The sequence below is a fragment of the Colius striatus genome, chromosome 5 (assembly GCF_028858725.1).
Source record: "Colius striatus isolate bColStr4 chromosome 5, bColStr4.1.hap1, whole genome shotgun sequence".
NCBI classification, from domain to species: Eukaryota; Metazoa; Chordata; class Aves; order Coliiformes; family Coliidae; genus Colius; species Colius striatus.
In genome coordinates this window covers 55,552,584-55,570,139 of record NC_084763.1, presented here as the reverse complement: position 1 = coordinate 55,570,139, position 17,556 = coordinate 55,552,584, and the positions used below count along the sequence as shown (strand labels likewise).

At 39.9% G+C, this 17,556-nt stretch overlaps 1 protein-coding gene across 1 annotated transcript in view; it reads right to left on the bottom strand.

Annotated features, from left to right (window-relative positions):
• Nucleotides 1-15,709, bottom strand: part of RUNDC3B (RUN domain containing 3B) — a 37,813-nt gene extending 22,104 nt beyond the window's left edge. Inside the window, exons 1-5 of the mRNA XM_061996538.1 lie at nt 15,368-15,709; nt 8,920-9,035; nt 3,833-3,966; nt 2,002-2,087; nt 751-840 (exon numbers count right to left, since the gene is read on the bottom strand). Of these exons, the coding sequence (XP_061852522.1) occupies nt 751-840; nt 2,002-2,087; nt 3,833-3,966; nt 8,920-9,035; nt 15,368-15,471 (530 nt within the window). The 5' untranslated portion in view covers nt 15,472-15,709. The remainder of the gene's footprint in view (nt 1-750; nt 841-2,001; nt 2,088-3,832; nt 3,967-8,919; nt 9,036-15,367) is intronic.
• Nucleotides 15,710-17,556: the final 1,847 nt, after the last annotated feature.

Sequence of the window (17,556 nt, the reverse complement as noted above, 5' to 3'; positions counted from 1 at the left end):
CTTCCCCACTGGCTCTGTATGAAGCTAAGTGGGCCCAAATCAGGCATATGAACAAGGCTTTGGACCAGCCAGGTTTGATCTTTCCATAGGCACTGTAATCTTTGTATCTTGTTGATGCTTTTTTAAGATATGTATTTCTACATAGCCACTCCAGGATGGTTTTTATATTCTCCAGGGCATGCTTGCACCTTCATTACCCCAAAACACAGAATTAACCATATAACAAAGCACACAGAATTCTAGCTAGAGATCACACAGGTAAATCCGTGCATTCTGACAATATTCTGTAGTTCACCTGCAGTTAATTAAAACACAAATCAATATTAAACAGTCATTAAGTTGAGCTTTTAAAATCTAGAGGTGCTAAAGATACTTACACTTTCTAGTTATACAGTTTCAATACTGTCATTGAGTACCAGGGCATAACAATGTACTTAATCACACAGTTTCCTTACATTTGATAAAGATTTGATTGCCTGTAAGTTTCATTTAATAGGTTTGCCATATCTTCTGCAATTATACATCTGATTGCTTTCAGGATTTTAATACCTGAAAGATGATGTGATTATGCAGCTACATAAATAATGGCATAACTTCATTCTTATCTGAAAGAGCAGGTCAAGAACTCTCTCCCTCCCCCACCTAAGTTTTGTCTCTCCAAATATCAAGGGAATCTAATGTTTTTCATAATTCATTGATTTATAAGTTCTGTCCCTGAGCATTTTGTTATGAAGCATGCAAATGTAATACCTGAAATCAATTGCATTGAGTCCCAAGAGCATACCAGCAAGCATATTTGCTTCTTCACCAAGAACAATTGCTCCATCCTCATAAAACCTCCTTCAATAAAAAAGAAATTGCTTCAGTTAATACCATTTTCCCACAAATAATAACGTTTTCATAGTTATCAGAAAGCTGAAGAAGTCCAGTTTAAATAACTCCAGAATCCCAGGGGCATTCATATTTCAATTCAAACAGAGCAAACCAATAGACTGCACAGCACAGAACACCACTATCTTAGAGCACAAAAATGTACACAGAAGTAGACAGAATTTACAATATTAGCCCTAAGAAAGAGTAGAAGCAAATGGACAAAACATAATGAAAATGATGAAAATATCCTATACTTTCCAGCTGAAAGGAAGAATTTGTCATGTACATGAAATAATATCATAAATAGTCATGAAATTATATTCTAACCGAACAGAAATCCTTACAGAGAAAATTCTTACTGTTTAAACAGTCCAAAACTAAACTTACTGGAGTTCAACATAAGGTACCACAGCATATTATGGACTCATATCTAAATATGAGATGCATATTAGATGCATCTCATAATATTTAGATGCATATCTAAATATGCATCATGACTTCATGATGCATCTACACGACACCCTCATTACAGGATAAAGTATCCTTTAATAATCCCATTTTCTATAGCCAGGCCAAAACTGATAGAGAATCTTCTATCACAAAGCATATTCTTGTCCATAACAGCTTTTGCCCTTAGTTCAACAAAAATCTGTTACATATATCTCATATTCCATCAAGAATCTTAGCTGTATGTCTGATCCTAATTCTGTTCTATATTTCTCAAAAGGTTCCTAGAATTATCTTCCCTTCTCCTTCATGAAAAGTTCCTATAAAACTTGGTTTTGCCGAGTCTCTGGGGCTTTCTGAGGATTTGAACTCTGAGAAGAACATTACATCTTCTTATTACAACTTCAGAATGAGTTCCTTCTTATCTCTTTCCACCTTTCAAGAATTACAGACTTATTTCCACAGATTTAAAATCATGAAGGATTTTCAATTCTGCAGTTTCACCCATGTTAAAATCCTATTAATTGATACAAAATCCAGGTCTCTTGCACTAGGCTACAGCTTTTTTACCAGTGACGTCCTTCCCTATACAAATCAAGTGAAACATTAACTGCCAAACCTCAGTCCCTAACTTAAGCCACATTTGCTATAATATTGAAAAAATAGAAGAGTCTTAGAGACCTGGTTGTTTTGAAGTCTCTCAGAGCTGTGGAAATGTATTCAGACAAATGCTTTTCCATAAGTGCTACTCTGATCCAGGCTCGACCCTGCAAGAAGAGACAGACGTCAAATATTTGAAGTATTATAGAATGAAACAATTTTACATCTGGAAATGAATACAGTTGATTTACCTGGGTGAAATGAACTGATTAACAAAACTACTGCTAAACAAAACTGCTGCTCAGATTCATTTTGTTAGATTAACACTGAACATGGAAAATGCATTCCTACAAACCAATTTGATTGTGAAATAAAGTTCTCCACAATTTGAAGAGGAAAAAACCAGGGATATTGTTTTAATTATATATTCCAGCCTTTTGAAAAAATCTCATGTGCATAAGTGGCAGCTGATCAGGGCAGAAACTTTTCATTTTCAAGACAATGGTATTGGAAGCATCCAATGTCACCAACTACAAATAATCCAGAGTACAACATCAATCTGGAACTACAGGATTTGTGTAACAGCCATGGAACACAGTTTAGACAATTGTGCACACAACTGATTACAGTTCACTTGGGTATAAAAAAATATTAACTACAGTAATTTGTACATCCTTTTATACTTACACTTTCAGGTCAGAAGGTTCTTAGTTATCTACCAAGGCTGCTTTACACAGAAATAAAAGCTATTGAAAAGCACTTCTATCTAGTAAAAAAACCTTGCAGTCTCTACCCAACAGTATTGTTTGTCTATACTTACACTATTAAGATTTAATATGTCAATTTAAAGCTTATTCAGTTTATATGCATGTAAACACATGAAACAGTTACTTCCTTGTACCTACAAGCAGAAACTGTGATGTCATTTCTACATACATCCTTTAAAATGACAAATCTTTATTAGCAAATAAATCTACTGAAAGCTCACTGCATAATCACATCAAAGTCACGAGATGATCACATCTTTTCTCTTAGAGCATAAATTACAAACAGAATAAAATCATACTTAGGTTGAAGGGGGAAAAATAAAATCAAATATTTACAATTCTAAAATCATAGAATCATAGAATGGTAGGGGTTGGAAGGGACCTTTAGAGGTCATCTAGTCCAACCCCCCTGAAGAAGCAGATCCCACCTAGATCAGGTCACATAGGAACATGTCCAGGTGGGTCTCGAAGACCTCCAAGGAAGGAGACTCCACACCCTCCCTGGGCAGCCTGTGCCAGGGCTCCCTCACCTGAACAGTAAAAGAGTTTTTTCTTATGTTTAAATGGAACTTTTTGTGTTCCAGTTTTGTCCCATTACCCCTTGTCCTGTTGCTAGACACCATCAAAAAAAGTGCTGCCCCAACCTCCTGACATCCACCATTCAGATATTTGTAAATATTAATACGATTCCCTCCTCAGTCTCCTTTTTTCTAGACTAAACAGCCCAAGTCCCACAGCCTTTCCTCATGTGAAAGATGTTCCAGTCCCCTGATCATCTTGGTGGCCCTGTGCAAATCATACTTGTTAAGCATGCCCACATGAACTTAACTTCCCTCAACATCCTGCATCTTCAACTAATTAGCTAAAATGTGAAGGCAATATTTTATACTACAGCATGCTCACTGATCAGAGAATTTCAGATTTATTCTACTGAAGAACATGAAATCTAAAGGAAATACATTCAGATTTAAAAGTGAGGGGTTTTCAAGTAAATGTTTAGCAAGTACAGATGAAAATTATTTCAAACAATACAATGTAGTGGAGCAAGCTTAGTAATACATTTTTCTTCTGGGTATGGAAATGTCAGGTATGTTTTACACAGAACAATGTCATAAAAAAGTCAGTTTGACCTTTCTCTTCCCTACCTTTGCTCTAGAAGATCCAACATTCTCCATGTTCTCAATACTGCAGATGCAATTGTGAGAGACTTTTCGGCAAGCTACTCGAATGTAGTCCCAGAAGCTACGAGGACTTTCATAGCCAAACCAGGTGATCTGACCTTAAATCAAAACACAAGAGAGAAAAAGATTTATAAACCTTCATCTCTGCTTATTGCAGACATAATTGAAACAATCTCCCATAGGTTGCCTTCACTGACAGGATTTTACACTAGTGAGTCCACAGATTCCTGTTGAAAATCAGCTCACAGGTGTAAAAGAGCCTGGCATTGTGCATCTCACTCTGTGTGAAAATGATGTACAAAGAGTATTTGGGGGCTTTTGTGTACATATATATATTTTGCTGGGTTTTTTTCCTTGTAGGATGCTATAATAACACTCACAAGTTCTCCATGGGACTCTAAAATCACAACAAAGCACGTACTGTTATGAGTTAAACATATAATGCAAGAAGTATTTCTGATACATGTTTTAGGTAATACCACGTTTCACTAATACAGTCAAGTGAAGAGAGTTTTGTTCTTTAATATATATTTTATATATTATAAAATAAAACCACTGCTTGCTGTGATAGTGTTATCTTTATTTTAGGAGCAGATTGCAATGTCTCGAAATGTGCTTTATTGAAGGGGAAATTGATGCATAATTAAAAGTCACAATTTCTTGAGTACAACCAGGACATTCCTTGGGAAGTTGACCAAAAAGAATTGAGCAAAATAGTACCTTTTCTGAAGCTTTAACCAAAATCCTTATTTTTTCCAGCTTGAAGTGTAGTGCAGTTAGAAAATTAAAGGTAAAATTACACACTACTTGCAACTGCTCCAAACGAAGTACATTTAATCACACATGCAACAGTTCAGTCCCATTTTTCAGACTGAACAGCATACAAGTGTGAACAGGTATGTAAAACGTGAGAAAAACATTGCCCTCTAGTGACTGCCATTTTTAGGTACATGTCAAATCTTTTCCATCTAAAATGAGATCTTATTTCTAAGAAAACTCCATAGTCACTAAAAATTAGGAGTAACATAGATCAGATCGATATGAACAGCTTCCAGGAGCAACTCTAGCAGAACTTTTAATGTGTTTATATTGCCTTCTAAATATATGTACAGGTAAAAAAAGACATAAGCTTATGATAGTGTCAAAATACCAGCGTACAGCATAGTGTGTCATTATGGTGGTAAATGCAAAGAAGTGTATAGATGACAAATACTTTCACAGTAACCATGACATGCAAAAATTATAGAAGTCACAAGCAAGATGGGCTATATGGTGTCAGTGACAGAACTGAATTTATACACCAAAACTATTCCTAAGCATGCATACTAGCCAGATGTTTGGATATAAACACATTTTGCTGTAAAGCATAGTGCAATGAAAACAGCAAGTCAACAAATGACCCATGACAATAGTTTCCAGAAATATGTTTGAGATGGACATAAAAATCTGCAACAGTCATGAATGTTCTTCAGTATTCAGTTAAAGCTGAGTTAGAAAAAGGCAGAAAAACACACAGTATTGTGATATAGTGAAGATGATATATACAATCACTTTTAGTTGACTTCAGGTTTTATATCAGCTAGGAAATACCTGTGAACAAATGCCAAGCATTGTTGCTGAACACTTTTTGATGTCCCTACCATTTCTGCACTAACTAGATTTTATTAGCTAATCTGATAAAAAGAACAGTTAAGGAAATGCACCTGAAAATCTGTGGCCAGCAATAAAAACAAGAAATCACCAAGGCAACTACAAGATATAGCTTCATCTCCACAGTATAGAACACTTAAGAATGGAACAAATTCCAAATAACCATCTGGTGACAAAAAATGGCTCCTGACATTAACCAGCTTGCTCTAAAGATTACCAAACATTTACATTTGTATACAAACTTATAAAAGCTCTTTCAGGAATGGCTCTTGAAATTAACCAGCTTCCTCTAAAGATTACCAAACACATACATTTGTATACAAACTTGTAAAAGCTCTTTCAGGAATGGCTCTTGAAATTAACCAGCTTCCTCTAAAGATTACCAAACACACACATTTGTATACAAACTTGTAAAAGCTCTTCAGGACTACAGGACTTAATCCAGGGACCTTCAAATACATTGTCTCTATATCCACTCAGAAAATAACTTTCTGCTGTACTATAAACCCATGTAAATTCTTATTCCTGATAAGAAACACAGCTTAGTCACTCACTCTCTTGCTTAGGACAATTAAAACAGGCTGAGAGCCAGACTGTATTTTCTAACAGTAGCCTATTCCTGACTGCTGCTTATTGGCATTGGTGTACATGCAACTGTAATGTTGGAGGGATGTGGCCTTTTAGCCATGGCATATTATGTTACCTTTTTTGGAGCTATTCTAGTGCCATATGTGCTAAGACTTTTGTATCACGTGAAGCATTCAGAGATCTCTGTTGTGTGAGCTGATATTTATGCTGACCTCATTTTATTACTAAGCAAACATGCACATCTAAATAGCTCTTAAGTATATGAGCAGCTGAGTTCAAGAAGTACATCCATGAGATGCCTGTTTGACTTCCCAGTCATTCACCACAGGATCCAGTGAGGATTGTGGCCAATATCAGGGAAAAGTAAGCACAAAGTGAGAGTGTGAGGAAAAAATATAAGGTCTGTAGCAAACTACACTTATTTTGAGAAATGGCATGGAGATTTTCAACGCTCAACTGGAAAATGCTGTGAGAAATCTGAGACAGCCCTGCTTTGAGCAAGAGGTTGGACTGGATGACTTTCTAAACTACTTTACAAATTAAGTTTTTCAGTGATTCTGAAAAAAAACCCAAACCAACAAAACCACACCAAACCACTACGAATGTCATTTCATGACCCTTTTGCTATTCAGAACTGGAAACATCAGATCAGCTGCCTATCAAAAAAAACCCCATTTTAAATGGTGCTTATTTAAATGGCATTTTTATCAGAGCAGCGAGGGGAGTGAGGATTGCAGAAGTATTGTTTCATCAGTCTGAATTGCCATGGCTTCAGGAAAAGCATAAAATTATAAACACAGTAGTGGAACATCTTTTCTCCTTAAAATGACTATCCTTCTCTCTTCCTTTTTTTTTGTCTGGATCCTATCTGAACATGAAACCAAAAGCAGCAACACTCACTATATTCCATCAGAACTAAGCCTTGCTCCTTAAAAACATACTATATTTAGTGCCAGAAGAGACAGTTGCCAGTAAAAGTATTTTGACAGAAGTAAACTTAGTCCTTTACAAGTGAAACACATTTTGTTTTACAAAAAAAGGTCTTCCTTCCTCACCCAGCACTTCTGAAGGAAGACAAAGACGAGGAATTCTTATTTGCCATGGCCTTAAGAAAATAAAAGTCTACACAGACAAACTCTTAAATCCATGGGCTTATCCTGACAACTTTAGTACAGTGAAGGCATTTCTCTTACCATAGATAAACAGACTATGTGTGTTCTGCCAGCTTTAAAACGTTGTACATAGCCCATTGCAATCACCAGCCTGCTTTTAGTGTTCTCTTACTGACACAAAGTATAGATTCAGAACACATTAGTCATTTCCATCAGTAAAATGCAATTTCTTTCAAGCCCTGTGTTTTGTAATATATACCCTCTTAAAATCTGGACTGTCATGGTACATTTATCATCTTAATTTCCCTTTCAAGTTTTTAAAGCATAAAAACAATTACTTAGAATGATCTAGCTTATTACCAAAATAGTCCCCAAACAGTCCCTGTTCACAGTCTGATGCACAAGTTGTTGCCTTCTTCCTCATTTTCCTTGAGCTCCACAAACTTAGAAATTCATACTAGTAATTACAAGGGGAAGGCTGAGATAACAACTTAGTTTATTGATTATCTTTATTTCTTATTTGAAAGAATTTTTACATGTAAATTCCAATGCCTGTAACTCATTTGCCAACCTGACAACACTTCTTCTCTGTACTGCCTGTCCTGAATAACAGACTCAAGCAAAAGAATATTAAAGGGAGGGGGAAATTTGTAATGATTTTTGCTCAGATATCACTGAAAATGGGGAAGAAGAAGTAAACAGAGCAATTTCTCTGTGGTATCAAGTTTCTAAATTCCCATGATCCCTCCAATAATCTTTGTCACAGTGTGACAAGCACTATTTTCCTACCCCACTGCGTGATTTTTCTTTTTTGCTTCTCTGATAGAATGACAGCAGGTAGTAATTGTGCTCCTCAAATGTCAGCCTACACAAAATATTGTTCACAAAGCTTAGTTATGAATATTAAAAAGCAAAAGTATGAAAATGAGTAGATTGTCATATTACACATCTATTTTTAGATGATTATGATGGCCTTCGTAATCCTCAAATCATTTCAGAAAGTGTGCATTGGTCTGAGAAACGAGAAGCTTCCAAAGACTTTTTCTAGTGACTGTTACTGCTAAAGCACACTCTGTTCTCTCAGCAAAGCAGCTTCCTCTAGAACAATCAGAAAATGCAAACAGACATTTTCTTGAAATAGAACAACATCCTCCGATAGAAGAGGAAAATCAACAATTGACCTTTCTCAAACGCAATTTAATCCAGATCCATTACATCCCAGTAGCAAAAACCAGCTTCACTGGCAGCAGTTGTGGATGGCTGGGTGGGAGGTGGGAGTCATGGGAATGAATGGACCTAAACACAGTATCTGGAAAAAAGGCAGTAAAAGGAGTGAAAGGGAAAAGAAAACGGAGCAGCATCACATAGATGTTCCCTGTTGCTTCTGTTAAAGCAGAAAACACGACAATTGTCTTTCAAATTTGGACTCTTATGATACAACCTTATCATAAAGCAGAAAGGCAGACAGAGCTCAGCGCCATGGCAACATCCACTTGCTTAATTACCAGCCAAGAAGGTTTGTAACAGGAATATTGGAAACATGTCTCACAGAAACGGTTTCCTTCACTTTTCCACACTATCAGAAAAGTAGCACCAAAGGGACAGAGGCAGAAGGCAAGCCAAGGCAGCAAGGAGTTTCTACAGATGTACACTGGCTTCATAGAAACAAATTCTCACCCTTAAGGAAATTAATTAACATACCTTTCAGTCGATGACTTAGAATCTGTTCCAGAATGGCTGCAAAATTGTTAAACTCAGGGGAAGTGTCATCTATTGTCTCAAAGCAGGAACGGTCAATCAGAGTCTTGACTGAAAACCTAGAGCAGAAGTACAGGACAACCATAAATGATACTGGCTAGCTATTGTTCCTCTACAGCAGGACAGTAGTTTGTACAAACCAAACAAGCACATAACCAGAAAAAACATTGTAGTGATCTCAAGTTCAGCCAGAGCAATGCAAACACATCAATAAATAGGCTGGAAATGCAATGATCATTGTTGGTTTTAGGGATAAAGCCTTAAATATAGAGAGAAAACAAAAAAATCCTCACACCTTCTACATAGATGTGTGTTAATTACTTTCTAATGATTTTCCTCTAAACTATTTCAATAAAGCTGTAGAAAAACAAGTACTCAAAAGGATTTAACATCAACTTCCCAAAATCCATGCCCAAGATTCAGAAGTATGAGCTTTATCCCATTACACGAACACTGTAATTTCATCTTAATGCAATGATAAACTAAACACATTATAAAACAATGAATTTGTATGCACTGTTAACTCTGTGTATTAACTTGGGCAGGATGATTTCCCTAGGAATGAGGGTAATCCCTCTTCAGCACCATATTATTTGATCATTATGCCAGAGAAGCTATCTGTTTAAATGATCTAACATCTGAAACTGGAAAGGCTGAGTCAAGCCACTGTAAAAAGCAGACAAGATACAAGTAGCCAATTAGACAGTTAGCTGTGTTTAGTTACACCTGCTTTTACCCAGTTTCATTGTTATTCAGAAGAATATGGTTTAGAACTCAAGAAACAAGACAAAAATTCATTTTCCTCTTGTCTTCACCACTCCAATCATCACCAATTTTTATTTTCCTGTCCACTCCTTGTTCTTCACTTTTCAGTTTCAAGCCAAGTTTTGTATGTCCTCAGCTTTGAAAGTAACACTTACTTTGAGACATTCATTGTGGGGTTTTTTGCAAGAATCCTTATTTGTATTAATGGAGCCATACCAGAGTCTGGGGTGATCTTTTTTTTGCAACACTCAGACTTCTGCAGTACCATCTTAGGAAGTTTCACTCTGCTTGCTCATTCCAGGCTCTATACCTAAGCAAACTGCTCCTCCAGTTGTGCTGGTTCTACTTTTTATGGGGCTCACTATAAACTGATCTAGATTTTCAGTACTTGAGAGGAGGAGTGGAACAAGACTTCAACATGTATGCATTCATAATAAATACACTTCACAGCATCTGAGCACAACCAAATCTACAACACAGTTGCAGAAACAGCATACTACATAGGCATGGGCAAGAACAGGAGTCCTTAAACCAGCACTACTATTTTCAAATGCTCCATACTGTAAAAGTAATTTAACTTCATCCTTAGTGGAGTCAGCACAGCCTTCTGATGTTTATTTGCTGAAGGAAACTCATTATGCTCAAACCGAATTGATAAATGTATTTCAGCTCAATTATATTATACTAAGTAAACCTCTGAATAAAGACTCCCATCCTACCTTTCCTGCAGGCTTCTATTGTTGCAGGGTTTTTGGCAGGATAGGAATTAAGAGTGAGAAGGGTGGGGGAGGAAGCTGCTTCTGCAGTGCCAAATTATGACTCAGTTCTGAACTCCTCCACATTTTTAACGAATTCTGAGCGAGAGACATGCTTGCCCACCAGTACATTTCTACCTAGGCAGTATCATTACTAGTGACTACTCTAGTGGCAATAATGATTGTTTCCTCAAAGCTATACCAGAGCTGTGAAACTACTTAATAAAAACACAACTTTGAAAAACAAATGCGATGCCATGACTAAGCTGCTACTAACTGTAACCATAAGACTCCTCTCACACTATGCAGGTCTGATATGAAGAAGTGCAACATAACACTCCCAGGTACATGCACAAGTGAGTTAGCAGCGTGTGTCCAGTGTAGTGGACTCTATACACAAGGATACCATCTTAAAACTCAGAGACATGATCATCCATAAACTGAAGAACAAAGCAGTATATATAATATGCAGCTATGCCTACTTTCCCTGTATTTGGTGTCCTACTTAAAAGTTCACTGGTTAATGTTGTATGTGACAAAAATATCTCCATTTCTGAATGTGTAAGAAAAAGAAAACACTTAAGAGCAATTCACATACACTTCTAAATTTAAAACTTAAAACAAGTTGCTTAGAGCAATTCATACACACTTCTAAAATCACAAATAAGCAACTTATTTGTTTTAAGTTTTAAGGAGCAATTCATACACACTTCTCAAATCACAAATAAGCAACTTATTTAAGTTTTAAAGCATTCTGCAATTCAAATGGAAGAAAAAAATATATCTAATTTTTAAGGATACAATAACATTTCAATAACTAGGGGTCTGATTAGAAAAGACAGTCTAAAAGCTCATCGTCATCAATGGTAGCCTTTTTAAGTGCTCATATTACTGCTACCATGCTTTCCATAAAAATAGTAATTTCTCTCTATATTTTCACAATAAAACCTAGGGTGAAACTGGCTTTTAGGATACCTCACAGGGAGTCATAGACTCACAGAATGGTAGGGGTTGGAAGGGACCTGTAGAAATCATCTGGTCCAAACTCCCCTGCAGAAGCAGGTCCACCTAGATCAGGTCGTAGGAAGATCAGGTTGAAGATAGATCAGGAAGATAATGGTGCTGCCAGGTAAAGTTTGATTGACTGGAAATATTTTTGGGGAGATTTAAAAAAGCAAAGCAAAAAAAATCTTTGTCAAATACTCCTGTGTTTGGAATATTTTTCCCTTTTTGTTCTCTCCAGTACTGCAAAGAAGCCAACACATCTCTAAGTGCAAGCTAAAAGTCACAAGCACATTTTGTGTGACATGCACACTTCACTGTGCTTACCATACAACTTGGAAAAGGATTTAAGGTATGTAGAAATGACACCCTTTGATAAAAGGTTACACTGTAAGCATTGAGTAAGCAATTTTACTCAGTCAAGAAAGACACCTCATAGGCTTTTTATGGTGTATAGCTCTCCAGAAAAGAAAGCTCACACTCTTGCAGAGTTATGTGAAGTCACTTAGGGACTGCAACTCAAGAACGAAAATATCAGAGTATGCAAGCAAGTTGGTGGAGTTGGAGCAGCTTTCTTGTTTCCCTGTTATTCCCAATGTCATCTTCTCCCTACCAGCATTACACTCTAGGGCAACAAGTCTACCTACACTTCAGAGGTTAACAGAGAAATTGGAACAAAAGGGCATGAAAAACTAAAGAGATCTGTAAACAAAATCTTCTAAGATTAACTTTTTGGTCCACTCTAAGGGCAGAAGAGTAATGTAGCTCCAAAACCTGTTGCCCAAAGACTCTTTTAAGAAAATGCCTTTTACCCAATCATTTTGTGTCACGGCAGAAGGGCTGTTTCATTTGGTAGGGTGCTTTTTTCCATATGATTTCTAAACAACCTTCAAGAACTCTGATGTTTTCAAATCCTTACATATTCTTCTCTATCATTAATCTAGTCCTGCTTGAGGCAAAAATAAGATGTAGAAACAGTAGCATTCTCCAACCTTAAAAAGACCTTCTGAATTATGTAAGACGAAAACATTCTTGAATAAAAAAGGTTTATAACCATCTTTTTGGGGTAAGTTCTTCTGTTTTGCAAGATTTACAAGAAGATCTCCCAAATTACTTGACTCCAACCCTTTGTGGATATATCCCACGTTTTTAGGTTTATTTTCAAAACAGCAACAAGTCTTTTATGAAAAAGCAAATAGGCAGAAAGTTTGACTGCTGTATGAATTGCTATGTGAACTTGTGACTTGACATTGTCAGATTCTGCTCCTCTCCACTTTCAAATGAATGAAAGGATTCTGCCAAAGTTATTTTTCTTACAGTTTTGGAAATGCCATTAAAATATCATTTTAAAGAACATGAACCATTAATATAGAATAATTCCCAAGATTATAAACTAATATTCCCCATACTGGAGAACATGGCTTGGACATGAAATCAGGCAGTTCAGCTAAGGGTCAACATAACGGAGTTTAGAAGAAATCCCCCCAAAATTGCAATTTAAGTCACAGCTGTGCAGTTACCCAAACATAACCAAGTATTTTCACATACAATTGGTTTATGGAATTTAAGTAACTACATTTCTTCTCACAGCTACAGTGTCTCATGGCTACATGTCCACATTTTAGGGGAAACAACCTGTTGCTTCCAAAGCTGTAAATACAAGAAATTATCCACATCCATACAAGCAGTTAGATATCGTCACAGCAAGGAGAAAAAATAACTCAAAGAACAAAGTCTGATTTAACTATTAAGTAAAAATCTCCTAAATTGAAGCTTTGACAAAACCAGCTCATTAAATTACCAGAGGCTGTTAACAGATGGCTAGTATCTTCCTTGTGATTCCTTACTTTCATGGGGTAGCAAGCCCTATCATCACAATTGAATTGAATCAATTCATTGGAGCTATTTTTACCTGAAATATTTAATATTTTCATAACATTTTGATTGGAAAAAGCTATTTCCTTATAGTTTGATACTAATTTGGCTATTTATAACAAATGACACTTCTCAATAGCACAAAATGTGTGTAAAGCACAGAAATAAGCGAAATATTTACTCTTACACTGGCAGAACAATTATATAAACAAATGTAGGTACAACATAACAATGCAAATCCTTTTTCCTCATCATCCTTCCCAAATTTCACACAGGTGTTTGTGAGTACATCTCAAAATAAGAACTGTAGGTTTTGTGAAGATGCAGTAAAATTAAGCTATTTTACTGAAAATAATTAAAATACATAAATTTCAAGTAGTTCCTGCAGCAGCTCTGTGTTTCATATGTGTCTGGCTGAGTTCCCTCCGATTTCTAAGCATCTTTAAATAGGTTACAACATCATTTCAACTGCAGGACAAGGACACAAAATAAATAAACTAAAAAAGAAAGAGTAACAGCACAGAGCACCAAAGAATTTCTCTCTGATAAGAAGGGAGAAAAAAAAATAGGTTCTGTAGATTACAATATAGTCCTTAAAAAAGAACTGTCTATATCCTGTAGAATTATGTCATTTCTATCAGGAAAGTGTTTTCCCAAGCTTGCAGATTGGCCATATCTGTAACTCTGTTAGCAATACTGAAGCTGAAAACTATTTCTACTGTTTGATCTGCTTCAGCATGTTTAATAGAAATATTTTTCTATGTTAACAGGTAAGAGTAGAGGTTAGTCTGGGAGAAGACAGAGTAGTGTCAATGCTACTCTGAAATCCCAGATCCTAGGAATTGAGGAATACTGAAGTAAATTCCTTTCAGGAGGCAGTTATGGTTTGCAAAACTCCTTACCAATGTACAATGAAAGCAAAAAACCCAAAAAGAACGTGTGGAAGAATGTGTGGTCCTAAACTGCTTTTAAAAATACTGCTACAGCTGTCCTGGCACATCATTAATATTTGTGACAATTAAAATGACATCAGAGCTCATACAAGTCTGTGAAGACCTCTGAGTAACGTTTCAATCCGTTTGATAACAATGTGATAGTTGAAACAAATGAACAGAGTTATTGCCACCAGCACATTCATGTATTTAAAAGTTTGACTTTGATGTAATAACGGGTCAGTACTGCACACTTGGAAACGTGCATGAATTCGACAATGGCAGCAGTGGATACGCTTTGATGGAAAGCCATCCGAAGTGGTCAGTTTGCAGAAGCTCTGCACTAGGATGCTAAAAACCCATTTGAATACACTAGGTCTAGCCTGTAATGTGGATCTCCTGATCTAGATTTCGGAGATAAAAATATCCCCTTAAGGCAGCCTCCTCGGGATTGTTCTTGCGGCAGGGGTGTGTTAGCGAGAGCACACGGTGAGCCGCTCCTAGCACCTTGGGAGAATCACTTCAGGTTTCACTTCACGTCCAATGGATACCGTCTCGGTTTTGGAAGCGGCCGTATCGCGTCAGCCTAAGAGAAATCAGCGCCTCATCGACTTCCATTCGCACGGAGATCAAAACCCCAGGTGAACACTGCCGAGAGTTTATTCTCCCCTGTCTTGCTCCGCAGTCGAAGTGTCGGAAACAACCGCCTGTCCCCGCCGCCCCCAAAGCCCTCGTTACGCCCACCGTGCCCCTTCGGCGCCGCTCGCGAAGGAGCTGAGTCAGGGCGGTGTCGGCTGCCTTCTCCCCGCCGCTCCATGCCGCGGGAGGCCGGTACCCCCCCGGCCTCCCCCCGACAGGGCGGCCGCCGGCTGCGGAGGCGCCGCTGCCCGCGCTCCCGCCCCCGAGAGGCCGCCACGAGGAGGGGCCGGGAGTCACCTGCGCGGGTGGCGGCGGCACGGTGCCGCAGGCTGGGCTGTCAGCGGCCGCCGCGGCTGGAGGACGAGAGCATCGCTGCCCCTCAGGCGGGGGCTGGGCCCGGCCTGGCCCGGCGCGCCGGCTCACCTGCAGACCGTGATCAAGTTGCGCCTTTCCACCGCGGCGTTGCGGGACGGGACGCTCTTCCTGCGGGCGGAGACGTTGAGCCCCCCTAAGCCCAGGGACGCCATCTCCGCCGGCACCAGGTGGAGCCGCCGGAGCTGGCGCGGAGCCTTTGTTCCCGGCCTCCTGCTCTCGAGGATGCTGCGCCCGCCGCCGCCCGCGGAGGGGAAGAGCTCCGCGTCCTCCCCACTCCTCCCGCCGCCTCGCGGGAGAAGAGCCCCGAAGCAGGCGGCAGCTGGGGCGAGGAGGCGCCGGGGTCCCCGCGGCCGGGGGCGGCTCGGCCCCCCCCCCAGCCCGCTGCCGGCAGCCGGGCAGCCACCGCGCCTCGCACTCACAGCGCCGCAGAGCGCCGCCAGCCAATCAGCGCGCGGGAGGGGCGCGGCACAGCGCCGCCAGCCAATCAGCGCGCGGGAGGGGCGCGGCACAGCGCCGCCGCCGGACGGCGCTTCCAACGGGCGCGCGCCCAGCGGCGGCCACGGCGCTGGTACCCGCGGGAGCGGGAGGGCGGCCGCGGAGCCTCCCCGTCCCCGGTAACGGGAGGGCGGCCGCGGAGCCTCCCCGTCCCAGGTAACGGGAGGGCGGCCGCGGAGCCTCCCCGCCCCCGGTAACGGGAGAGCGGCCGCGGAGCCTCCCCGCCCCCGGTAACGGGAGAGCGGCCGCTCATCCTCCCCGCCCCCGGTAACGGGAGAGCGGCCGCGGAGCCTCCCCACCCCAGGTAACGGGAGAGCGGCCGCGGAGCCTCCCCGCCCCCGGTAACGGGAGAGCGGCCGCTCAGCCTCCCCGCCCCAGGTAACGGGAGAGCGGCCGCCCCGCCCGAGGGATGGGGAAGCAAGCGTTTGGATGGGTGCTGAGTAGGGTGGTGGTGGGACGTTTCCCACCCTCTTTGCTAAACGTCTATTTCCCTTTAGTCACCTTCGTGTCCTTTTGGTCCGTGCCTGTGGAGCTCAAGCCCCCTGAGTGAGTCCTATAGACTTCCAAGCACTGTGAACTTCTTGTCGTTATTAGCAATTCTCTCATCTCTTAGCGAGTTGTTACCTAGCATCTCTGGTTGTAGGCTGTGGTGGCTTCGAGTTAAAGCTGCTGTGAACCATTAGCTGCTGTGCTATGGGACATATAACCTTTACAGGCCATAGTTATGGGAATGTGTGAACAAAAAGCTAATGCTCCAGCCAAAGTACAGCCATCTAAACAAAAGCATTGTTTCTGAGTGTGTTGGAAGAGCTCTGGGTAGAGGGCTCTGCATTGGTGTCAAGTTGTGCCAAGAGACACGGAATGAAGTTCAAGTCACTGGAAGATGGGATGATGTAACACTTCTGAAGGAAGCCTAGCAGTGAATTAACCATGTTTTTTGAAGTCTGAAGGAGTAGAATTGGTTGGATAGGTAAGGAGGTGTAAAGCCGTGTGGTTTAATTTGTTTACCTTCCTTTATGGGAGGAAATTCTGATGAAGAAATTTACTTTATTTCTGTGCAACAAGGTGACATAAACTGGTGCAACTCTTTAGCCTACAGAGTTATGCATGTGAAGTTCCTAAATGTGTTTGTTAAAGTCTAAGCTATACATTCCTATTAATGGACTATAAAATGCCACTTATTGACATGCAAATCCTCAGTGGACCGTGGTTTATTTGGAGAATACCACTTGTAAATATGAAGGTATTTTCTAGAGATGGCATCAAACAAAGAACTGTGTCCAGTTATCGACCAACAGTTATGTTGCCTGGAAAAGAGTTGTGAAGTAGGAACTTCAAAAAGTAGACTTTATATGCTCGTGAAAGAAAGCATAAACAAAACTCTAATCTGAAATGGTTAACTTGTAAACTGTCTCTGCTTGTAGAGTGAAAGCTTTTGTGTAAGCTTGTCTGAAGTTTTAGAGAGTTGAATGTAAGGGTCCTTGAATATCAAAGAAGCCAGATGTCCACTGGGCAGATATGCCTGCAAGAACCAGTTCCACATCTTTGTCAGTAAAGGTAAGGAAGATAAGAGCCAAAAGTCAACCAATGAACACTGTGAAGAAGACTTGAGGATTAAATAAATGACCACCAGAAGACCCTAATAGTACACACGTGGGACAAGGTGGACACAAGTGTAAATGATTTCTCGGAAAACTAATGTATATAGAATTAGTATTGTGTGTAGTCATTGATCTTCTGTG